At 43.3% G+C, this 26119-nt stretch overlaps 1 protein-coding gene across 3 annotated transcripts in view; it reads left to right on the forward strand.

Moving 5' to 3' along the window:
• Positions 1-24767, forward strand: part of pard3ba (par-3 family cell polarity regulator beta a) — a 275607-nt gene extending 250840 nt beyond the window's left edge. For all 3 annotated transcript variants that reach the window (XM_085266407.1, XM_085266405.1, XM_085266406.1), the window contains exons 23-24: positions 5466-5542; positions 23458-24767. In XM_085266407.1, the coding sequence (XP_085122533.1) occupies positions 5466-5542; positions 23458-23875 (495 nt within the window). In that variant the 3' untranslated portion in view covers positions 23876-24767. The remainder of the gene's footprint in view (positions 1-5465; positions 5543-23457) is intronic.
• The last annotated feature ends 1352 nt before the right edge of the window (positions 24768-26119 follow it).

The following is a 26119-nucleotide window of genomic DNA, read 5'->3' on the forward strand; positions in this document are numbered from 1 at the left end:
ACTACTCCCTGTCATTGGTGTGCATGTGCAGAATCTGGCTTTCTTTCAGCTACCGCCTGCACATGACATTAACTTTGGCAGTGATAGCTGCACAGGCACAGCAGCAGCCATGCTGTACATACACACAGTGTTTTATATGAAGACGTCAGGTTCATCACCATGATGCTTGAGGAAAAGTGCATTTGATCCCTCTCCACCTTTCTGAAGTTCTTTTGCTCACTGACCGCCTCCTCAGAAGTCTGACTGCTGCATTTCCCCTCTTAACCGAGATGAATTTCATATTGCTGTTTTACCAGTTGCCATGGTGAGACCGAGACTTGTTTCGTGTGTTTGTTTACTTGCATGTATGTGTCTGTGTACACCGCAGCAGTATTTCAAGGCACATCATCTGGCACTAAAGCCGGCTGTCTAATTTAGGGGGAAATGGGCTTCCGTCTGAAAAGCATCCATATGACAGGCATTCATAATGTGTGTTTGCGCGTGTGTGTGTGTGTGTGTGCGTGTGTGTGTGTGTGTGTTTGTGAGTTAATAAAGGGATCATCCAGACCTTTGGCTGCAGGCTATTATGTTAATACAATCAATGGACAAAGAATTTCACTCATTTTATCTAAACACACATTTCCTCCTCTCCTCATCATTCTCTTGCTTCTCCTCCTCCTCTTCCCCTTTTTTTTTGTCTGTTCACAGTCAGAAGATGTATTACGGCTTGTCCAACACACAGACACACACAGAAGGTCTTCCACCTGAGTCCCAGATTCTTGCTGCTGCTAATGCCCCCTTTACCTCACATTATTATGCATCTCTTTGCATAATGGCCCCTTCTCTCGCGCACACGCTGCCATCCAAAGATGGAGAATTCACTTTCTGACATTATATTAAAACTGCACACAGACACACATGCGCACACAGCCCTCATGACTAGCACAATATTAGCATACTATATACACACACAGGCACAAAGCCACTTCAACGAGTCAAGTAGCAGCCTTGCCCTAGCCATAGCTCTGATGTGCTTCACTTCCTGGCTCCCATTCAGAGGCATTAGAGCTCTCTACATTACAGAGACATGCTAATGATATCTGGTAATGCGCCACTGCAGCATTGACATGCAGAATGAGTTTGAACTCATACATGCATGCAAAACAGAGCGATAGACTGGTCTTGCATGAAGTCATGCTGACTCTTTTCTTAGTGTGTCTGTGGTTTTAAATGCTGTGTACGTTTGCTGGCTTGCATCGTTTTGATAGCCTGGATCAAACGTACGGCTGTTTGCCTTTTTCAGATTTCCGGGTGAGCATCTGTCAAATTCACGATTAGCTTGTCTATGTCAGTTATTGTACATATGGTTGTTTTTGTGTGTTTGACCAGCTTTCTAGCGCGTGCGTGTTGTGCTGCAGTGGTGGATGGAACGTTTGACCATTGAAATGTCGATTGAGTAAACAGCCTGTGTTTGTATGTGAAAACTGAGAGTCCAGAATGCAGATAATTGAAATTGTGTGCTCTCCCCATGTCTCTGCCTCCACACTCCTTCCTCCTCTCGTGCCCTCAGGGGCGGCTTGTTTAAAACCATTTGTATTGTCGCGATCTTGGAGCGCGTGCACTTGTATGCAGCTAAATTTGATGGTAAACGTTAGACTTAAGCTCCAATTAAGTTGGATGATGGTGTTTATGGTGCAATCACTGTGCTAAAACACCGATGCATCTCAAATTCCCCTCATTTGTACAAATCCTTAATAAAATCCAAAAATGTCTTGGATCAGGGGTGTCAAACATAAGGTCTGGGGGCTAGAATCAGCCCGCCAAAGACTCCAATCTGTCCCACTTGATGTCTTAGGCAGAGGGGCATAGATTTTAGACTTTTAACTTGTATATTCATGAGTTTTAGACCTTTTCCTGCCATTAAAGACCACCTCATTAATAGTATACCAAAGTAAATAAATAATAGATAAACAATGAGATGACAGAAATACAGATATACTTGAGATAAAGCACCAACAACCGGTATGACGAACGCGGCCGTGACTCTGGCAGACGAGCTGAACACTTTCTATGCTCGCTTCGAGGCTGCAGCTAAGGTCTCCAACAATGCTAGTGTTAGCGGCGCTAACGGCTGCAGACAGGAAGATACTGCCAGCACCGGAAACGTGCTCGTCATCTCCGAGCATGAAGTAAGGAGAGCCTTCAAGAGAGTGAACACCAGGAAAGCAGCAGGACCAGACGGCATCCCAGGTCGTATCCTAAGAGACTGCGCATACCAGCTAGCTCCTGTGTTCACTGAGATATTCAACATCTCTTTATCTCAGTCGGTGATCCCCACATGCTTCAAAGAGTCCATCATTGTTCCTGTCCCGAAGAAACCCCACCCTGCTTCTCTCAATGACTATCGCCCTGTAGCCCTCACCTCAGTAGTGATGAAGTGCTTTGAACGCCTGGTCAGAGACTTCATCATTTCTTCACTACCAGACACACTGGACCCACTACAGTTCGCTTACCGTCCAAATCGTTCCACAGACGATGCCATCTCTCATCTCCTCCACACATCACTCACTCACTTGGACACTAGAAGGGGGAATTATGTTAAAATGCTCTTCATAGACTACAGCTCTGCATTTAACACCATAATTCCCTCCACACTCACCACCAAGCTGGAGCATCTGGGACTCAGCTCATCTATGTGTCAGTGGATCTCCAACTTCCTAACTGGCAGACCACAGGCAGTAAGGATGGGCGGACATGTCTCAGCCTCCACCACTCTCAGCACTGGAGCCCCCCAGGGGTGTGTTCTGAGCCCCCTGCTGTACTCTTTGTACACATATGACTGTGTGGCCACTACCAGCTCCACCACCATCATCAAGTTTGCTGACGACACCGTCGTGGTGGGCCTGATCTCTGATAACAACGAGACGGCCTACCTGAAGGAGATTAGGAATCTGGAGAACTGGTGCCAGAGGAACAACCTCCTTCTAAACGTCAGTAAGACAAAGGAGCTGATAGTGGACTTCAGCACTAAGCAGGAGAGGAACTACCAGACCCCCGTCATCAACGAGTGCCCAGTGGAGAGAGTGGACAGCTTCAAATACCTCGGAGTTCACATCACGCAGGACCTGTCATGGTCCTGTCACATCAACACCGTGGTGAAAAAGGCCCGACAGCGTCTCTACCACCTCAGACGCTTGAGAGACTTCCAACTGCCCTCCAAGGTGCTCAGGAACTTTTACTCGTGCACCATAGAGAGCATCCTGGCGGGAAACATCTTAACCTGGTTCGGGAACAGCACCATGCAGGACAGACGAGCTCTACAGAGGGTTGTGCGGTCAGCTGAGCGCACCATCCGCTCCGAGCTCCCTGACCTGCACTCAATCTACAGCAGGCGGTGCTGGACCAAGGCCAGGAAGATCGTGAAGGACCTCAGCCATCCCAACAACAGACTGTTCTCTCTGCTGAGGTCAGGAAAGCGATTCCGCTCCCTGAAGACCAACACAGAGAGACTGAGGAGGAGCTTCTTCCCGCAGGCGATACGGTCTCTCAATCACACCACCACACAGTACTGACCCACACATACAGTTCTTACACACACACTGGACTTTCTGGACTTTGGTTTTGCACAACACTGGTCACTATATTCTTCATTTCCGGTTAATACTTGTACAGCTGCTGTTATTGTGTATATATTTATTTACATTTATATTTCTTCATACATTCTTATATAGTTCTATATTGTGTATTTTGTATTTTGTTGTACAGTTATTTTATTTTCAACTTTAATTTATATATTTATCTTTATCTTATTCTTCCCAGTTAAATTTACCCTTCATTCTAATTTGTGTTGTACAGTTATTTCATTTTTAACCTTAATTTATATTTTATTTCTTCTTAGTTAAATTTACCCTTTTTAATTTTTCATATTTATTTCCTATCTTATTCATAGCCTTTTCCTTTTTTGTTCTCTTTAGGTCACGAGCAGTTGTCCAAGCATTTCACTACATATCGTACTGTGTATGACTGTGTACGTGACAAATAAAATTTGAATTTTGAATTTGAATTTGATATATGTTTTTATGGTGGGTCCAAAGCATAAATTTTAATTATTACAGGACAGTCTGAGCCATTTTCTGTAATTTTACAAACCTGTTACTTACTTTTTAGTCCCAACATGTCACGCTAACAGATTTCTTCCATGTACTCCAGCAGTGTTTCAATATCATGTACAAAAACTGACACTGCTACATTTTTAAATGCTTTTGTCCAGCACGAGTCAATTTCCAGCTTCCAGTACAAAGGATGAAATGGTGAATATGATTAAAAAATAAGAGCTTCTTAGCACACCTCCTTATTATTATTATTATTATTATTATTATTATTATTATTATTATTATTATTAATATATCCTTTAGTTAAACATGTAGCCTCATTGAGATCAAGGTCTTTCTTTCCAGAGAGACCTCAACCAAAGAAACATGCAAGGACTGAAACAGCTACATAATAAAAGGCCACATTTTACATGATCACACATTCAGAAAGAAATCTACGAGAGTCGTTGCAGATGGACAAAAATCTAATATTGGGAGCAGAGTGCACCGTGCAGTGACCTGCAAGTCTGTATTGTGGTCAGGAACATAAGAAAATGAACATAGCATGCTTATTTTTTTTAATTGGCTCTCATGCCCTGTATGGAAATATCTGTATTCATCATGGGTTTTCTACATTTATTCACATTTCCCTTCCTCTGTAAGTAATTACAAAGAGCAGGCGATAACCTGTTATCCAGGAAAACAACGGAGAGACTTGGAGAAAGAAAGGGGGGTAGAAATTTAGCCGATTGTTTTTCTGCTGCGGTGTTTCAGTGAGGATGAAAAGTTGACCTGAAAATGCAGGGCTGTGTACCAATCCATGTGGAAACTGTCTTTGCCAATTTATCCGCCTAAGCATGTGGACGGCTTTAATCATTCGGTCACTTCCTGGTGATGGCCTCTCTGATGAGAAACACATCAACCGTCTTTTCAAATCATACTTTGAATTTCTTCTTCTTTTTTTCTTTACACGTGGCTGGCATGTTTGAAAGAACTGTACACACACACGCACACGCACATTTATCAAAGGGGTACAGCATCCACTTGGAGGCGAGTGTTTATGTTACCACATGTGGGGCATTCCACGACTCCTCGCTCTCTAATTTTTGTTTATCCTGAAACCTTAAGGCTGCACACGAAAGCACGTGTGCTTTGAATGCTTAATGTACATCAACAGAGTTAAATTACCACCGGACTACTGAAATATTACTGAGGTTAAACATGTAGCCTAAGGACATGTGTGGTCTGCACTGCAGGGTTTAGCTCCTTAAATAGGCCTAAAACTTTATTTATTCTTTCAGGTGACTTCCATCGAGGGCGTTGTGGGTTCGTCGTTCGGTGTTTGGGCCATTTTGATTTGTTTACTTACATTGCTCGTCCTGTGTTTCCTCACAGATGGCACCCAGAGGAGCCGACTCTCGCCCTGACCACCAGTATGAAGAAATAGACCGACAGTACCTCACACAGCCCAGGTGAGACAGCTGTGTGTGTGTGTGCGCCTGTTTTATTCTTCAGAGCAGGAAATGAAGGGCTAACTTTTTGCCACTCCCTCCCTTTGTGTCTCCCCCACTCTCACAAGCGCACACTCACACAGAGCGCAGCACAGACTAATCCTCTTTGGAGCTTATAATTAAATCTGGAGTGTTTGCCTTGGGAGTGTCTACTCATCCCAGGAATAGGACTGATCAGCTCTCCAGAGAGCAGGGCACAGGCAGAAGGATGTCTCTCCCACAGACACACACAATCGTGGAGGATGGTTTGCTCCCATGCAGGATGTATAACCTCTAGTGTGGGTTTAATGGAATTGCACATTCCTCCTGTTTGCTTAACCGTGCTCTTGTCAAGCTATATAGCACATATACATTTGCCCAACCACGCCAGAATATTCACTGTCTTATGCGTGTAAGCGTGTGTATGCTCATGCTGAGCAAACGCCATTTTCGTGATGTTCGCGGCCCGGCAGCTAAGTGGAGCGTGGAGTGGCACTGCGCATGGAAAGCGAGAGGAGGAGAATGAGGAAAAGAGGGGACACCGGGATGGAGAACAGGAGAGTGAGAAAAAGAGAACAGTCATTTCACGGGTTATTGCCCCTCCTGATATGACAGGCACCAGGGAGCGCAGACATCAGCACCAGCTCTGGGGGTACGAGGCGCACTGAGAATCTGAGAGAGAGAAAGCAAAGGAGAAAGAAGGACATAACCAAGCTGCACAGGGATAGAGAGATAATCCAGCTGTAACTAGGGGGACAAACCCAAATGGAGGCAGGTTGAAGGAGATTTGAATGACCTTTGATAGACCAAAGCTTCCCTTTTATTGCACTGTGATAATCCATCAGTCAGGTTAGCAAGTAAAAGTAAAACAACTTTAAGTCATTTCAGCATCTTGGATGTGTAGATTTGAATCTCCTTGGATTTGGAGTTTCTTGTTTGGCAACACTAGAAATTTGAAGATGCTTTATTGGGAACGTGAGTTTATCGGGAAAGCGTGAACGCTGTCCCAGCCAAGGATGAAATATTCCAACAATTACTGTTTCGCAGCACATGATAGTGTTAAAAGTCTAACTCTCAGCTCATAGGTGGATAAATAGATGGATAGATATCATAGACTAAAACTATTCTGGGAAATCTTGAGTCATTCCTGAGTCACTCAGAAGTTCAAAATAATACTCGGGCAGGGAAAGCATCAGTTTATATGCCGGGATGTGGAAAATGGTGGAATGATCTCCGGCACCAGAGAAGTGGAGATGCAATAGTGAATTGCTTCCAGCAATATTGCTAGCACAACTTCAGCTGTTCGCAAGCAGAGACAGCATGCTAACGCTAAGCTAGCTCAGAACCCAGAGTGATGATAAAGCTGAGTGCATGCTGACCCCAGCCCAGCAGCCAGAGCCTGAACTTCACAAGGTAACAGAAGCAATGATGAGCAGTCTCGCTTGTAGCTTTATAGCCTCCATCTCTGTCTGCTCTACAGTAGAGTCGCTGTGATGATGTAATATGGCCTCAGGTTTATATTGTCAACTGGTAATTATGAGACAATGGGTTTCAGGTTGTTTTCACAGAGTAACACGAAAATAAAGTAACAAGTACTGTAACACATTACGTTTTCTGGCGAGTAATTAGTGAACATACTGGAGAAATGTGTCATACCTTACACTTTTTTTTTTTTTTTGAGTGAAATGCCAACACTGACCTTAACAAATCAGCAACCACATTTGATTTTAGCTTGACCAATCTCCCACTCAAGACCGCCCCCTTGTGCACATCTGGACTCCTTCCAGCACAGCTGCTATTTTTAGATTGCTTTTTGTGCAATTTCATCATGAACCTCAAACTTTCTCCGAGCCCAAACATCCATTTCTGCATCAACCTGACCTGACTTTGATCAACCTGACCTGACTTTGACGTTGCCCCTGTCCTACAGTGAAATTCGAGATAAATGGCCATTGTTTTGACACTGTGGATGGGGCCCAGCAGACGTCACAAACACACAAGTCCCTGGATCAGAATGAGTTGTCTGAGGAGTGATCTGAAAATAGCTGCAGCACTGCGCAAAGGGATGAACCTACAGAGGGAAACTGGCCATATTTTAATTACACAGATGGGCTGAGTCATTATAAATTGAGTATGTGGGTTTAGATGTTGGTCAGGCAAATCAAGCAATTTAAAGATCTTATGAAGTCTGGGAAATCTTACTATGTAATTATTCTCTATTTTCTGACATTTTTATTAAGGAAAACTTAATTAACCGATGATGAAAATAATCATTTGTACCGCCTTAGTGGTCTCTTGCTCTAAAATGTTTTTAGAGCATATAAATGATAATAACAGATGCTTTATATTAAAGTGGCCTCCATCAGATTCTCTGGCTTTCGTAATTAGACACAAACACAACAAGTGAGGTTCAAATAATGTTCATTACCTCGAGAAATTTCCCTCACTCTTATTTAACTTTCTTCATCTCCTCTTTGAAGTATTTTTGGGCCCAAGACCCATAGGATGTGATCCACTTGAAATGCATATGCTACAGTTAACACGCTTCTGGGGACATTTGAATCAGCAACAGAGCAAAAGAAAAAAAAAGCCAGAGCAACAAAAGGCAGAGGAGAAGTGCCAGATAGAGTTTGAACACTATTCAGACTCACATGTTTGTGTTTTTGTTTCTGATGTTTCTGTAAAGATAAATCGCGGCTCCTCGGTCCCCAAGAATCCTCTGACTCTCTCTAGCATAAATACCAAGGCGAGAGGAGGAGGGGGGCACAAATATGTTCCGGAATGTGCTTTATTTTTTCTTTCCTCCTCCTCCTCCTCCCTCTTCTTCTTCTTCTTCTTCTTTTTTTTCATCGTGAGGGGGAAAAACAGGAGAAAAAGGGAGAGCAGACACAGCAGTGAATTGAATGCATTTTTCAAAGTGGAGCTGAACTTTGTGCAAAATCCCCCCGGGGGCCGCCATTATTGAAAGCCATTTCCTCTCAAAATGAGTGCGGCTCCACCATTGGCCTGGCTCTCATTAGCATACATTTGGCCTGCCTTTGTGTGGAGCCGGCTGGGGCTGCAGCTGAAGGGGTGGGAGGGAAAGAGGTAAGTGTGTGGGTGTGTGTGCACAGATATTCCAGGAGATGTATAAAAGCATCTCACAGATGGGTGGATATGGAAAGGAGAGGTAGGAGTTAGGATCGGTGATGTGGAGGCATTAAGGGCTTCAGGTAGAAATTCAAATATTTCGCTTTCAGTCGTCGGTAACAGATTACAGTTTTCCAAATGAAAGCACTTAAGTTTAGAAGATGTTTCTTAATGTTTTTTCCAACTCTTGAATGTTTGTTGGCACTTTGTGGTTATTGTGTTGGGAAAATATGGGGCTTAGTGCTAAGGGCTACTGCATGGCAGCCAAGAAGACAAGCTGAAGTCTGGCAAAGAGGATTTGGAAAGAGGGCTAGAAATGGCAGCATCGAGAGGTTTGCCCCAGGGGGAGGATAGTGCTGCTTTTGGCTCTTACCGCCCTCTCCACCGGCCATTAACGCTGGGGTGCAGCTCGACCTCCAGATTGCCCCCCGTGCTTTGGGAGGCACACACACACGAATGCCCAACACACATGCGACCATATGGAGAATATTAACATCATTACCAATTCAAAGCAGCAGGTCACAGGCGCGACGACCCAGCCCCGGGTTATCCAATCAGAGTGCCTTCGTGACCCGTTTCCCCAAGGTGATTGGATTAGGTTGCCAGGTTGGCGTAGCAACGTTTATCTCCAGGGCTGATAATTGGCTGATTAATGTGCAGCCGATGGCCAGAGAGTCAAGAGAGCACAGGGCTTCAGTCAGGAACCACAGTGAAGCTTCTCTCACATGTGAACAATGGAAATTATCCACTGAGAAGGACACAGAGGTTGGGCAGTATGTTAAAAACTGTCCATCTGGCCACAATAACCCCAACAGTGTATTTGTGGAGGTGTGTGTGCCTCCCTTCCCTCACCAAAGGAAAACCAATAAAGGGCACCTCGTTGTCTCTTAAATGATCAAACAGGTGAGGGTAACACATGCTGCAAAATGGTCAGGGAACAACCTGTAACATGTGGTAGAGCTGAGCAGAAACTAGCAACAGTTGGACATAAGAATGTAGACATTTGTTCTACACTTCTTAGTAAGTGTAGGAGGAAGACGAAATTAAACGACCAAATTCAAACAACATTCACCGGTGTGAGACATGTTGGACTCATGAAGACCTCGAGCAAGTTCATCTCTCTGCACCTGTGTTTGCACTTAGCCGTTCTAAGGAGGTCCTCATGCTTGAATACTTGACAAGTGACTGAATCCTGTATGCTCTTAACAAGCACTCTCTGCTCCTCCTTAAAAACCAGGGGCCAACTTCTTGATTGTCCTTAGCATGCTGAGTATCCGCTGCTATGTGGGAAAGTGTCCCTTAAGGACTCTCAACTGACCCTCATGAAAAGTGCACATGCTCTGTTCCTGGCTTTACAGCCTCTTGGCTTTCTCCACCACGTTTCAGCACTTTTCACTCCGGTTATGTCCAGTTATTGTTGTTTTTTTTAACAAAGTACTGCACAAATGTCTTGTGCAAAACTTTAGTTTTTTTTTTAATTGTTTGTTGAAACGCAAGTCCTGTAAAAATTATGTTCCTCCTTCCTGTTGTCTGATTTTTGCAAGTTTTTCTCACTTGCATGCTTCAGGTCATCAAAAAATGTTTTTATATTAGACAAAAATAACCCAAGTTACTACAAAATGCTGTTTTTATTATTATGATTACATTTATTAAGGGAAAATAAGTAATTCAAACCTACAGGTGGCCTTGTGTGAAAAAGTAATTTCCCCCTAGAACTAATGACTTGTTGGGCCACCCTTGGTAGCGACAACTGTATTCAAGCGATTGTGATAGCTGGCAATGAGTCTTTCACATCACTGTAGAGAAATGCTGGCCCATTCATCTTTACAGAAGTGTTGTAATTCACCCACTGGAGGGTTTTCAGCATTAACAGCCTGTTGAAGGTCATGCCACAGCAGCTTAATCAGATTTAAGACTATAACTCCAAAAAACAGTATCTTTTTATTTTTTGAGTTATTCCGAGGTGGACTTGCTGGTGTGTTTTGGATCATTGTCCTGCTTCATAACCCATGAACTGCAGGACAGACTGATGAATTTCAGTGACTTTGTTTCTCAACAGTATCTGTGGCACGATATGTTGCTTTTTGAGATCTTTTTGCTCTACTTTACTTTGTCAGACAGGCTCTATTTAAGTGATTTCATGATTTAACAGTATTCAGGCCTGGATGTGACTGGTAGATTTGAGCTCAGCTTTTCAAAAAAATGGATAATCACAGCTAATTCATCATTTAAGAAGGAGGGCAATTGTTACTAGCAGCGTGTCACAAAACATGTTTGTTTGTTTTTTTGTCCAGTCTCTAAAAAAGGCCAATGATAGATAATGAGTATCTTTGCACTCATTTCAATAAATTGCTGCATTTATTTCCCATTTCCCCTGCAAGCTATAAACAAATGAGGGCTGGCTCAAGTGCTGAGCTAAAAGTACTGTATTAAACAATTGTCACATTTAATCACTTATTTCTGCCGCACTGTTATTTCTCCAGCTGGATATAAAACCTTCGAGTCCCGCGTCTCACACAGTCGCTCTGCAAGTGTATTATCATTTTACTGCAGTAATATTGTTAGCGCCTGAAGTTTTTGAGCTCCTGATGAATTTATACGGCCTTTTCAAGGTCAGTGGAGAAATGATATTTGTTGCTGTCCCTTCTTTATTAAACCTCAATTCAGCATCTGCCAGCTTCAGGAGCGATCACCTGTGTCCCACCCGCTGCCGTCCAGCTGTCGAATGACTCACTTTAAACTTCTCTAACTCATTTAAAGTATATTGTCTCCATAGGTCATTTCATTCCTCGGGTTCTAGAGAGTTCTTATTTCCGCTGTGCTTTTTTTCCTGCATTTGCCCCATAACAGCTGGTAATGGCTCAGTAACCGAGACGATTGGTTTAGAAGTTTGTGCGGCCCACCCCTCCCTCGCTTTATTGTTAAATAATACCAATAAATAAGCAGCCCAAGAGTATGGAAAGGTGTGTGTGTGTGTGTGTGTGTGTGTGTGTGTGTGTGTGTGTGTAGCACTGTGCGGGATTATTCGACTGATTTCCCAAGAGGTGCACTGACCCTTCCCTTTTTTAGGGGGCCTTTAAGACTGAGTGGGCCCATTGGTGTGCAGAGGCAGAAATGTTTGTCCCGCTAACAGCGTTTGCGCTCAGACACAGAAAGCTGTAATGGAATCAGCAGCAGGAAATGAAGGGGCTTTAACCAGCTCTGTCGCACGCTCAGCCGAGGCACCGGCGGCTCTACCTGTTTACAATAACTCCACTTTTTCAGCTTTTCCCCCCTGATTCCATCAATCCTTTTGTCTGCATTCTTCCGTCACTTCTGTTTATACGTCTCTCACTTCTCTTTGTTTCTCTTCTGTTTTTCCCATCCCTCTCTCAGGCCCTGCGCACGAAGGGGGGAAATGAAATCATGGCATTATAAATAAAACAAAAGATATATACACTTTGATGCCACAGCGGTGCCTGTAAGCTCGGTGAGAAATACAAAGTCTGTCATGTACGAGTCTGTGTGACATTTAGTCCGCAAATGCAGACGGACAGGCGGGAGTCACCGTGAATTCAAATGCTCTCCTCTTTACTCAGAATAAAAGGGAATGCAATCCAGTGGACGCACTGATAGGGCTAATAGAGAAATGTGCTGCAGAGGGCCTAAAAGTTTCTGTGTTTAGTTAAAAAGAAATCCCACCTGCTTCTGCCATCAAGTGTTGCTTTACTGCTTTCCCCCTGCACGTCTCTGTTACCCTGCAGTACTGTCCAAGAACTAAATCCAACCTTTGACTGCCTCAGTAATAGCTTCTACTTTTGCTGCCATGGGAAATTGACTGTTTTGGGGGTTTTTTCTCTGGAGCAGCAGCAGCTAAATGCTTTGGATTTCAGACGAATAAATGATAGAGCCCAGAAACATGACATCACCGTCACGATGAACAGGGGCACCGAATGTTGCTGCGACTTTTACCAAAGCGCCTGTTCTTAGTTTACATACAGCCTGTTGTGCCTGCTGCATCTTGTCTCTCCTCACCTTCTCATTGCTAACCCCAAGGTCCCGTTCTGCACCTGGACCCACCGTTACCTGTCACCGATACTGTACACACTCCTACTCCCCCCGGCCACCCATCCTCACTATATAGCAGCAGCGAGTGTAAACACGGGTCCATTTAAATAAAGCACGTGCGTGCAGGTGAGAGGCAATTTCGACCGCTGTTGTTGACATAGGCTGGTTTGATTAGCAGAGCTGCCTCAGCAGCCAGGACCAGAGTGGCTAATGGTTTCCTGTGCTGCGGGCCTGCTCTGTGTCGAACACTCAGCTCAGCACAGTGCCATTAGCGCTCCCACTCTGCGCACGTGCATGTGGACGAGGATGAATTTGGAGACTCTGGCAAATGCATCATACACTAATGAATATGTCAATCTGCTAAATATACTGTATTACATCCTTTAAATAAACAATCTTTACAATAACTGATGACCGGTCTGTTCGGACCAGAGGAAATAGTTTGGCTAAGGTCTCAACTTATCATAAAGAAACCTGAGAACACAGGCACAGATGTCACTGCCTGATTTAAAGCCATTTCGGTCTGTTTGGGGTCTTATTTCTTCTAATTCTGCTGCTACCTCTGCAAATTATGACACAATAAACATTTTTACCCAGAAAAAGTGTGCGCAGACATTCATACGAATGACTGTGTGCGTGGGTGTGTTTGGCAGTGAGATGCAGCAGCTGGGTTTTTTTTTTTTCTTTCTTTTTTTTTAACAGAGCAATTAATGTATTTTGCATGCAACTCATGCCTGTTTGTCATCATTTGACTAACAGGTGAGCGCAAAAACCGGCAGATGTGCGAGCATATGTATCTGCATGCTCCCCTCATCTTCGCTATCCGAACATTAATAGATTCAATGTGCAAATGTCAGTCAGCTGACTTTTTTGTGAGATTGTGTCTGAGAGTTTGCAGACACTAACAGCCGTGTTTTCAGGAGACTGAGGCGTTACTTTGGCTTTCACTGCCGTCTTTTTGGTTCACGTCCCCTCAGTGAGAAGGGTCAGTGCAAAATAATCACTTGTAGTCTATGATGAATAGTTCCTCAGGCAAGTCACCTGTACAGTTCTATAAAGGACTGTGCACTTGGGGTGATTTGGTAAAAATTTCAATTGTTAAGAAAAAAAACCAGCCAGCTGCACGCAGTTATTTGTCCAGCTTGTATTGATGAAAACTGGCTTGTGGCTTATTGTGAGTTGAGAGCGGCGTCCTTGGCATTCTCGTGTTGAGAATAGGAGTTTCTGAGATTCTGTGAATACCTTACCACGTAACCCTGAAACAGAAGAGGTGCAGTTCCTTTTCCTTCTTTTTTATTACTCATAGATTTGTGGTTAAATCAGAGACCATATCTGGGGTGGGGGGTGTAAAATTGTGGGCTGTTCCATAATAGTTTACAGCTTTAAATAACAGAGGCCTCCTTTTATGGTATTTTATGATTTCTGAGAAAAGTACGCATTAGCGTAAATTATGAAAAACTTGTATTTCTAACTACTGTCCTTGGAGTTCACACCCTTTTTGTCCTTTACATAATACAAATTTACATTGAGTCCTTAAATTTACCTTTATTATCTACATGTTTTAAAGGTTATTTGTGATTAATGCAAATGTTATTGTACACAAGAGTGCTGTTTCTCCAACTTTAATCATACTTTTTGCCTTTTGGAGTCGGAGTGCGCGCGTGTCTGATATACACACATGGCTGTTTTCCAGCTGTTTAGTGTACAGCACTTATGACAAATGAGGGAGAGCAGGATGGTGAAAGTATGGGGGGTCTAATAAGGCACTGGCAGTTGGGGGTGTTAATAATTTCCTCCTTCCGCTTCCTAGGGGCAGGTGTAGGATAACCCCCTCACGCGCCTACCCCCATACACACATTCTTCGCCATCTTACGGCAGAAGCGATGTCTAAATGGCCACACTCTCTCACAGTCCCTCATGGATACTCCTGTTTTTCTTTCACTGCAGAATATGTAATCATATGCACTCCCAGCACAAATTCACATGCATAGCTATGGATGTAATATCCACTCTATCATTTTCTCTGTCTATCTCACACACACACTCACGCACACTCTCAGGCTCTCAGAGGGTGGTTGAGAGTGTGGTATATGGTGATGATGTTCTCAAAGTGTGAGTCAGATGAATTAGATGGCGTGTCATTACAGCTTTCCACTCCCGTGGTCCCCGTGGTTCACATCACACCTTGCACTGTTGCTCTATATAGACCTCAGAGGGACAGACGGGTGTCTCATCTGTCTCTCTGCCTGTCTCCTGCTAAACATAGCCTGTCTTTTTTTTTTTTTTCTTTCAACGCAGACAGCCTTTTTCCACCTCACTTTACGCTGTCTCCATTTTCTCAAATTGTGAATGTATCACATTTGAAGAAAGTAACATTAAAATTAGATACAGTGTTTTGCTGGATTTCTAAATGGTTTCCACTCTTGTTCAAATAGAGACAACAGTCCTGTCCATACAGGAAGGGGGAAACAATTCATTGCTCTTGCTTTTTTTTTCACTTTGTATTGCATGAATTTGCCTCCTTTTCAGTTCCGCCTACTAGCAGAAATCTGAAAAATGAATAAAAGCTGCAGTGTCATGTTTCTTGGAATGCATGTGCAACAGGGTGAAGAACCCAGAACCATTTTTAGGCTGCCTAACTAAAAAAATAACAAACCCAAAGTCTGATGAGAGGAAGCAAATGCGGTCAGTAAAACAGGAGGCGCTATAAGCAGGAAGAGTGGGGAAACTGTGGTATCCCGACACTCAGTATACGTGTGTGTACAGCACGCAGTATGTCACTGATGTATAGAGATAGAAACATCCAAATGTCAGTTTTAGAAGTGCTGCAAGGTGAAAGCATTGTGACAGTGTGAAGCTTGTATATGGCTGAGATATAATTATGAGTAACATCAGGATGTTTGCAAGTGTCTCGACTAACGTTAGCAGCTTGCTAATTTAGCTTTTCAAGGCTAACTAGACATAAATGAGGGTGGAGACGAGAGGTGGCACACCATACAACCAGTGGCGAAGCTCCTTAGTGGATCATGCACATACCAAGACAACTGAGGTTTTGAAGTCGCTTGACTGCTAACCATTTGACGTTACTTTTTTGCTATTTTAGACATGGGACAGTAGAGGGTTAAGTCAGAGGTCGACAGCCCCTCAGCCCTTTAGTCCCTCAGCTGTTGCTCGTGCAAGCTTTAAAGAAAAAACAAAAAAAACTGTGACATCCACGCCCCACACATGTGCAGCTCTTTATCTCCCCATTTTCTTTGGTAGGAGGGGCTAAAATGCCTATTTTGACACTCTTTTGGTGTTGAAGATTGCCAGCCCCTAGAGGAAAAAATGTGTATTCCCCAACTAGTTGGCGAGTGTTTCTAAAGTTGATGTCAGTCACTCTGAATCAGCTGCTAAAGCCTTAGATAGGCCTAGAAATTGTTCAGTGACACCCCAATAACCACCAGTCGCTAATGAAAAATATGCATTCCCTGACTGGTTGGCGAAAATCTTCTCGTGATTGTTTGGATCTCTGGCGTCACCAATAGTTCACATGAAACACACCAACTTCTCTGCTTTTTACTACCATTCAGCTAGTAGCTACCAAGTGTTTGTAGTAAAGTCTGTGTCTTCCATGCAAACTGCACACATGTGTATCTACTAGTGACCAAAGCACTCACAAGGAGGATTTTGGTGCAGTACTCTGTTTGGCCAGTTTTGCCTGATAGCAGCCTCTAGAAACTTGTCCATGTAGGCTCTCAACCGTCCAAGATATGTTAAGCTTAATTATTTGAAATGATGGCAGCTGGACTTCTTTTTGGTTCGGGAAGACGTTTGGCCTCTCATCCAAGAGGCTTCTTCAGTTCAGAAGCAACTGATGGATAGTCCCAAGTATTTAACCCCATGTGGGGGTCATTTTCTTCGAAGGGGCCCTGAGGCTTGTTGACCCACTATTAAATCATGCGAGTCATCACAGCCGAGGTGTGAAGGCTCTGTAAGACATTGCTCTGTCCCATCATCATATGAGCAGTTGGGGTCACTTGAGGCAAATTATGAGCAACCAATGGCCAAAAAGTCTGGGAAAGCAAAAATAAAAATGGACTTTTAAGTTATTTGCCTCATTAAAAGTGTCTGTTTCTTCTCCACTTGTGGTCGTTTTTAGAGTAGGGGGTATAATAAGTAATAAATAAGGATAACATAATGACAAATTGTACAAATAGATCAAACGTGACTTGGCACACTGTTAAATGTCATCTGTAAGTTACTGAGGCTACTGGCAGCTTAATAATATCACTGCTACCACATTCAGTGGTAATAACAGCAGCCTGGCATGTACTAAATCACTCTTGAAAGTCTCCCATTCTCCTTTGTGACATTCATTCAGACCTGTTTATTTGTTCCACGTCGCAAGTGGAAAACTCTCATTTGCATGTGATGTTTTAATTTTATTTTTTTATTTTGACATTTCTAAAGTGTGTGTGAAACTTTCCTGACAGCTGAATGGAAACACACCTACTGTCTGCTTGTCTCTCGTTGTCATAAGCTCCTTTCAAGCCAGATTAGCAGTGCTGGCAGAGCCCCTCTAATTGTCATTACCGACAGCAAACAACATTTTAATCCAGCAGGAATCTGCCATGTTTGGCATGTTTGGGTTTGTTTTGCTTTGAAATAAGTCAAAAGTAAGAGCTATGGAGGAAATTTCCCCTTTGTCCTGACTGAGCTGCAGCACAGGCATTATGCCGTTAGCGTGAGACGGGTTAATCGGTACACAAGAAAATCATTTTACATCTGAGTTAATGCAAGTTGTGTCTAAAACTCAACATTGTTGGCCTCTATTTTCTGTTTTTAGGCCTCACATTTCTTTTTCCGTCTCCCCGTATTCATTTGCTACGTTGCACACAAACAGGCCCATGAAGTGCGTTACATAAGTTATCAAGTAAACAGGGATCTCATTCTGACGCTTGGAATGTACAAACACGACCATGCACTCTTCTCTGGCTCGCGCTCTCTCGTTCACAATATTTTATTTAGCTCCACTAAATTCAATTATAATTCATGTGAAATTCAAATGTTGCATAAATCCAAAGTTGGTTGAGGACATTTCAGGTTACGACCACCCACAAAAACTCATACGGAGTTGAAGACGTCCACTCCCGTCCGTCTCCCAACCAGGCTGGAGCCAGCTGTGCGACCCAGGGATGAGAAATTCCCTAAGGGTCACCGAGGCCCATAGAAGCCCTAATCCCCCAGCTGCTTGACCGGACACACACACGGATACATGCTGTCAAATGGTGGTAGACAGTCACGTCATTACTAACACATCTATGTTTGCTTACATACAGTGCTTTCACAGCCTTAGAAGTAAAGGGTTTAACCAGTGTCCTTTACTGGTGTTGCCTGATTTCAGGTCTAATTGCCTGAAACCAGCAACTTTGTCATTATTAGGGGTTCAGTCAGTCATTGGAATGAGCAGTACAATTTGCCAAAGCACTTATCAATAAGTTGGTTGGTGCTTACTTCTCTGGAACTGCTAATACTAGTCCTGTTCACTTCTATGTACAGGGTGGGCCATTTATATGGATACACCGTAATAACATGGGAATGGTTGGTGATATTAAAGTCTTGTTTGTGGCACATTAGTATATGTGAGGGGCAAACTCCTCAAGATGGGAGGTGACCATGGTGGCCATTTAGAAGTCGGCCATCTTGGATACAACTTTTGTTTTTTCAATAGGAAGAGGGTCATGTGACACATCAAACTTATTGGTAATGTCACAAGAAAAACAATGGTGTGCTTGGTTTCAACGTAACTTTATTCTTTCATGAGTTATTTACAAGTTTCTTTTTGTTCACAGCCATTGACATGTTGAAGAGGTTAACACGTGAGGAGCGGATCTAAATTGTGTTGATATGTGGTGAAAGCAGTAACCGGGTCATTGCAGCAGATTTCCATACAAGACACCCTACGAGACCACCCATCTCCCATGCTACAGTTAGCAAACTGCTTGCTAAGTTTCGTGAAACTGGTTCAGTGTTGGATTTGCAAAAATGTGGATGCAAGAAACCTGTCACTAATGAAGAAACATCAGTGGCTGTCCTAGCTTCATTCAGCAAGAGCCCACAGCGTAGCACTCGCCGCATGTCACTGAGAGTGGCATTAGTCAAACATCCCTCCGGCGGATATTAACTACTCACAAATGGCACCCTTACAAACTCCAGCTACTGCAGCATCTCAACGAGGATGACCCAGATCGGCGCACAGAATTTGCAGAATGGTCAAAACAAAAATTGGAACAGGACCCTCAGTTCACGCAGAAGATTTTGTTCAGTGATGAGGCAAACTTTTATGTGAATGGTGAAGTTAACAAACAAAACCACCGCTATTGGTCTGACACTAACCCACATTGGATGGATCCCTCCAAGACTGCTGGAACAACAAAAGTGATGGTTTGGTGTGGTATATGGGGTATAACGATAGTGGGTCCATTCTTCATCAGTGGAAACCTCAAGGCCACTGGATATTTGAAATTGCTACATGATGATGTGTTTCCCTCTTTATGCACTGAAGCTGGCACGTTCCCTGAGTTTTTCCAGTAAGATGGTGCACCACCACATTATGGGTGCCAGGTCCGAGCATTCCTAGATCAACAGTTTCCTGGAAAGTGGATTGGTCATCGTGAGCCAGTTGAATGGCCCCTAAGGTCTCCCGATCTGACCCCCTTAGACTTTTATCTTTGGGGTCATCTGAAGGCAATTGTCTATGGTGTGAAGATACGAGATGTGCAGCACTTGAAACTACGGATACTGGATGCCTGTGCTGGCATTTCTCCTGCGGTGTTGCTATCAGTGTGTGAAGAGTGGGAGAAGAGGGTTGCATTGACAATCCAACACAATGGGCAGCACATTTTATAAGTGGTCAGAAACTTGTAAATAACTCATGAAAGAATAAAGTTACGTTGAAACCAAGCACACCATTGTTTTTCTTGTGACATTACCAATAAGTTTGATGTGTCCCATGGCCCCCTTCCTATGGGAGAAAAAAAAATAAAATGTTGTATCCAAGATGGCCGACTTCTAAATGGCCACCATGGTCACCACCCATCTTGAGGAGTTTGCCCCCTCACATATACTAATGTGCCACAAACAGGACTTTAATATCACCAACCATTCCCATGTTATTACGGTGTATCCATATAAATGGCCCATCCTGTAGATTCATAAAAAGGTAGCTCTGTGGTGTATACCGCTACGGAGCAGGGGTAGCAGGCCATCCCAGCATCCAAGAGAACTCTATCGCTCCTACTTGAACTCTTAGAAAATGGACATGGCAGAATGAGATAATTTAACTATTTAGCTTTTAAAACTTTATACAGCTATAAATATTAGCACTGAAAATAAATGGATGTCAGCAAATCCAATTTTAGTGTAGCACTAAAGGGTTACTGTGATATTTGTTTGTTCTAATACTGCTTTGGCCTTATCTTAAAGAGGACCGAGGTGATTACATTTCCTGAATTGCTACTAAGCAGAGAGGTTATATAGGCGATGGAGAGACAAGTAAAGCCTAAAGGAGAAGAAGAGAAAGATGAATATGCTCGTCTGAAAGATGTGGAAATTGAAGATCGCAGAGGGAAGGAAAAAATAAGGAGCGATGAAAGAAGAACGGGGAAGCCAGCGGTGGTTCCTGTCTGTTTGGGTGGCCCTGAGCTGGATTGAGGACCCAGGTGTTCTCCCCCCTCTATCCACGTATCGCTCCATTCCTTCTCATCGCCTCCCCTGGTGGCCTTCGCCATTTAATCTGGATTAATGAGGAGGTTGACCTTCGGCTCGCTTCCTCTCTGTCTATCCTTTTCCATTCCTGCCTTGCAGAGCTTTCCAAGCAGGACTACGTTGTTTTTACCCACATTTTATTTCTGCTTCTCTCTCCCCCATGTCTTCATTTCATATTGTTTCTTTTTCTACTTCTCTGAATCTTCTCTCTCCTCTCTCTCTTTTCAACCCTATTTTGCTCTTTATCTCAAGCCTTGGCAGTGCAAGTCTTTGTGCATGTGCAACTCCATCTTGGCTCTACTGACTGACAAAGCAGTGCTGTTCATTGTTGGGACCACCTGTGTATCCTGTCGCACTGCTCTGTTTGGGTGGTCAAGCCTCGCAGCCCACGCTGTACTGATATACGGACACACACTTAGAGAAATTCACGTCACCGCAGTCCATGAATATCCTCATGGGAAGTCTGCAAAGGCACAAGTACAGACGCACACTCACTCACAACCAAGCTGTGCGCTACCCAATCTGTGGTGAGTGAGTCCTTCTAATTGGCCAGTCAACAGGTGCCGAGCTCGACTCATGGGAGTGGACAGAGGAGACGGAGGGATATGATTACAGAACAAGGGAAAGGCTAAGCTCAAGGCTTCTGTATAATAACTGCAGCAGGAGCCAGTTTTGAAGGGTGGGAAGTAAATATCTAAATCTGTTTGGCTGTTCTGTGTTGCTGATTGATATACCACCAGAGCATTTTGAACAATAGCCAGCACTGTGCTGCTCATGTGGCGGTCAGAGCAGTTCTTAAAGTAGCAAGTAGCAACATGTTTTCCATAATCAAGGAAGGAATTATGCCAGTGTTATAGTTTTCAAACTAGAGTGCATCATGTTGTGCCCACCTAGGTCCAAGTGTCATAAGTTTGTCATGTATATATTTCGTCATAGAGGCTGAACTACAGGCTCTGTGGAGACATATGTGCCTGCCAGTTATGTTGTTACCCCATGGTCTTGACCGTGTAGACCAAGGGTGGGGGAACTCCAGGCCTCAAGGAACAGTGTCCTGCAGCTTTTAGATGTGTCCTTGATCCACTTGGCGTAGACACTAAACTATGAGGGCATCAACTTTGCATCCCTGCTCCAAGAACACTGTGCAAATTAAGACAAAGAATAACAACTACAACTTTGTTTGTGATGTCCACACAACGAAAGTATCAAATACAGCCTACTGTATCTCAGTCTGAATCAGATTATTAATTTTCTTTGGCAACACACACTACTGATCTATGTACTGCCTCGTCTCTCTTGTCATGTCTTTGTTGAACTCACTGAGTAATTACTCACTGTGTTGGATGGAAAAGCACACGTAAAAAAGGGAGTGAACTCTGGATTTGATAACTAGTAGACTCTCTATTATCAGTAACAGCTTCAGTCAGTTTCCCATCAGTCTTGCACAATAATGAGGGGGAATTCTGGGTTATCAGTTTATCAGTATTTTTGGGATGTATTGATTAAAAAGCCTTTGTAAGGTGATGTCACTGCATCTAATCCAGGTAAAGGTCAGAACTCCGGTAGAACTTTCTTCTATCTCTTGGGTCGTGCATCTTGTGGCTTTACACAACTTCTGTTAGTCTTTTCTTTTTGAGTAAAATCCCTTGGCGTAATGGTGATTCTGAAACCTTTGCAGCTTTTGTCTAATCCATCCACAGAACATGCTCCAGATCTTTGCATAACGTCTCCCACATGGACTGATGAACACCTAGGTCATACCTTTAGCTGATGTAGCGTTTTTAATGCTTCTTTTAAGGTATTGTAAAAGAAGTTGGGCTCAAGACATTGCCCAGTATTTAGTGAGAGCGCAGCTTTGTCAATAACTACCTCCTTAATGGGAACACGTGACTCAAGGTAACTTTTGAGACGTCTTTAGCACAAAGGTCCTTATGTAATCCTGAGTACTGATTTCTAGTAAAGGCATGTTTTGATCTAGAAATTGTGACTTAGATGAGCCACATTTTATAAGTAATCAATGTGAAGAATCCTGGAAGTTCCAAAGGATTTTTTGCAGCATATGAACATATGGTAAAAATGTGTAGTTTAAATGAGCTCATGTAGTATATTAAATTGTTCGGAAAGCAGAGATGTTTGCCAAAATGACTTTTATATAATTTGAATGCCAAAACGTATAATTTAAGATGTTGACAGTTCTCTTGCACCTCACCACTTTTATAAATAGGAGAGTTTCCCTTACAGCTAGGCTGCTGAAGACCTGACTTTTAGATTTGCTTACTCGCTCTAGCTTGACTTGTGTGTCACTCACCACTGGAAACAGCACATAAGACGGAAAACATTTGGACCCGAATGAAAGGTGATCAGCCCTCCCTTTTCTTTTCTCCTGTGTCTCTCTCTTTTTTCTCCCCCCCCCCCCCCTCTCTCGCACTTTCTCTCTAGTTCCCTCTCCAGTCTCACTCTCTCTCTCCTTCCGTCTCCCCGAGCCCCGCGGGTCGCCTTACCCTGGGGTTTAGCCCCTAATCACCCACAGCTAGTGGGGAGGGAACCGGAGACTTCCAGCTGGCTGCCTCGTTATTGCAGACCCGAGGGACACACATACACACATTCCTGCACACACGAGCTAAAAACACACACACACACAACCTCATATATGCTTACCAAGGCATTTGCTGTTATCTCTTGGCATCTCTCCATCCACGGCCTCCCCCCCACAAGTCATTCCTGCCAAGGCCGCAGCCTCGCCACATAAACTGAATAACAGAAGGCGGCTTACCACAAAGGAGGCCCAAATCTCTGGCACGTCCACATCTCCAAACCAGTTTAAACTAGTCTTAAATGTTGACATCTCTAGCCTGTTAACCATACATCTATATTTGTATGTAAAATGCATGTGTCTGTCCTGACTGTTGGCGTCTAACAATCCTGCAGCCAGGACTCGAACAGAGTTCTAACACCAACCATCTTTTTCCTTTCAGGAGGGATCCATATGATTACCCCACCCACTCCAGACCTGTGCCAAGAGATTCCGGCCCCAACCACTATCAGGACGCTCCAGGTGCGAGTAACTCGGGCCGTTTGCCAATCCCTCAGTTGAGCACCCAGCAGCCGCTCAACAATCCCCGCTACCACCCCTCTTCCCAGGCAGGACAGCAGCACCGTGCTGCCTTAAGACAGGACGTCCCTCCGTCACCCTCCGCGGGTCAAAGAGGGCGCCAGTACTACGACACTGTAGGGAGAAGAGACGGATACCGGCAAGCCAGCCCCGGCCGCTACACCAGCCCAGAGAGAAACCCTGCCGTCAAGGAGCGTTACAACAGCCCCGACCGCTATCGCTACGGTGACGAAAGACAGCCTGACCCAAGACGGAAGAATCCCATGATAGGCGCGGTTTAAAACCGTGCAAATGCAAGTAACATAAAGAGAGCGTGTTTGTGAAACATATCAGCTGTCACCTGGGCCGCCAGTGTGCATCAGTGAAATTTTTGCCATATTGATTCATGTAATCAGAAGCTGTAATGCAAAAAAAAAATAGGGCTTGTTTTTTTGAGAAAGGGAGATTTGTGTGTTGCGTGTTTGTTTCCAGCTGCGTGTATCTATTTGCTGGTGTGTCGCGGTGTATAAGAAGAGGACACAAGATTTTATGATGTCGAAATTAAATGAAGTTAAATATATTATATAGAGTAAACTCCGTGCCAAACGTATACAATCAAGTATATTGAAAGCTATGAAAGCAGAGCTGACTCGCATTTTGCACATGCTGATCAAGCTGAAGGAAATTAAAGAGGGATCACCTTGACCCGTCAGACTGCTCCAGCACAGAGAGACGGGAAGCTAAAGTGGACAAACAGGAAAAGGAAGTAACACCCCCTTCTTGTCCTTGATGTTTAGTCGCTTGGACTTCCTTTACATTCTGCTAACACACTGCTTCGTCTGTTTTTTTTTGTTTTTTTTTTGTATTTTTACCTTTCCTTATCTGGACGTGGCTTACTCCGTGCTCATTAACTGTGTAACTGAATTTGCATATAAGATAAGTGATATTTTTGTAGCGCTTCTAATAAAATGTATAAATCTCGATCTGCTGCAGGCTCTTATGGTAAGCTCCTTGTAACTCGTGGAAGACATTAATGAAACATTTTATCCTTTTAACATATCACCGCTAAGAGTCACTGCACTGAAAACGAATTGTGTCAATGGTGGTTTGATTTAAACTTGCTGTCAAATAAGTGCACAACTTCTTTTTTTTTTTTTGTACAACTATTTTCCATTAAATATCTTGATAAATATTCTCAGGCTGTGCCACGTCATTTCATTTCATCACATTTCTGCTTCATTTCACCTGTTAGCTAGAGTACGCGTGTATGAAACACTCAGACTAAGACAACACCATGAGTCATGACTTTAAAAATTCATTATAATATCCAGCTTAATGTCTCTGAGCACAATCTCTAGATAAATTTGCCCTGTGAGATGACTGATAAGAGTAGCCAGCATTCCGATAATGACTAAATCATCTTCAACAATTAGAGGCAGGGAAATCTCCACTGGAAAATGATTACTGCCCAATTTGCTCTCAGAAATAAAGATGGCACTGATTGGTGAAATTAGACTTGAAATGGGGAATAATTAGTGTGGAGAAGGCTTTTTCTATCAGTTTAGGTTTAATTAGCATCGAGGCCCATAAGGACCGGGCCTCTCTGCGTTCCCCTGACCCTCTCCTGTCTGAACTGGAATAGACCTCCAAACAGACGAGCACAGGCAGATAAAAGCTGATCGATCCTTCTCTTTAAACCAGTTTTAAGCAAATTAACTATTTCCCAAAGACAGGAAACACGTAAGACTTCAGAGGAGATGCAGCCTGTCTGACTAAGTACTAGTATAAACAAATGCTTATTTTGACACATATCATATATAGTAAGAAATGCAGTGCTTGTCACAAACTAGAATAGATGAAAGCTGGATAAACAAGCAAGGGAACCACCAGCTGTCTGCTGAGCATCCTGTGATGACAAAACTGTCAGAAATTGTCCACAGTTTCTTCCTAATAGATCTACCTTGAACTAATCAAGCACAGGCAGGGGGAACTAGTGCATCTGTAATAGCCTATTTGATTACACAAGCTGTTATAGAAAAGTTTTAAGTGAGTCAGAGTAAGAAATCAAGTCCTCCAGAATTCTCTTATGTTTTATACTCATAGTCCCCATAAAGGAGACACTTCTGCAGTAGCTGAAGGCGAACATGGTAAGATAAGCTCAACTCATCTTTAAAAAAATACAATTAAATTAAAGAACTGAGCGGACCTCTGTGTGATTAAAGCAGAAGGTTATAACCATTTAAAGCCACAATTAAACAGCAGACATGCAAACCTACACAACTGATTCACGTTTCTTAACTTCATGTATTTGTTTTCAGTATGTGAAAACCTAATGTTAATATCTGTAGGAGTATGGCTAACAGCTAAAATCATTAGCTAGCAGTATAGATAAACATGTTAGCTAAACCTCCTCACATGCTATATACAGGGTGGGCCATTTATATGGATACACCGTAATAACATGGGAATGGTTGGTGATATTAAAGTCCTGTTTGTGGCACATTAGTATATGTGAGGGGGCAAACTCCTCAAGATGGGTGGTGACC

This window comes from Mchenga conophoros, linkage group LG23 (assembly GCF_057382185.1).
Source record: "Mchenga conophoros isolate Kocher_MC1m ecotype Shallow Benthic linkage group LG23, M_conophoros_male_GT1.1, whole genome shotgun sequence".
NCBI classification, from domain to species: Eukaryota; Metazoa; Chordata; class Actinopteri; order Cichliformes; family Cichlidae; genus Mchenga; species Mchenga conophoros.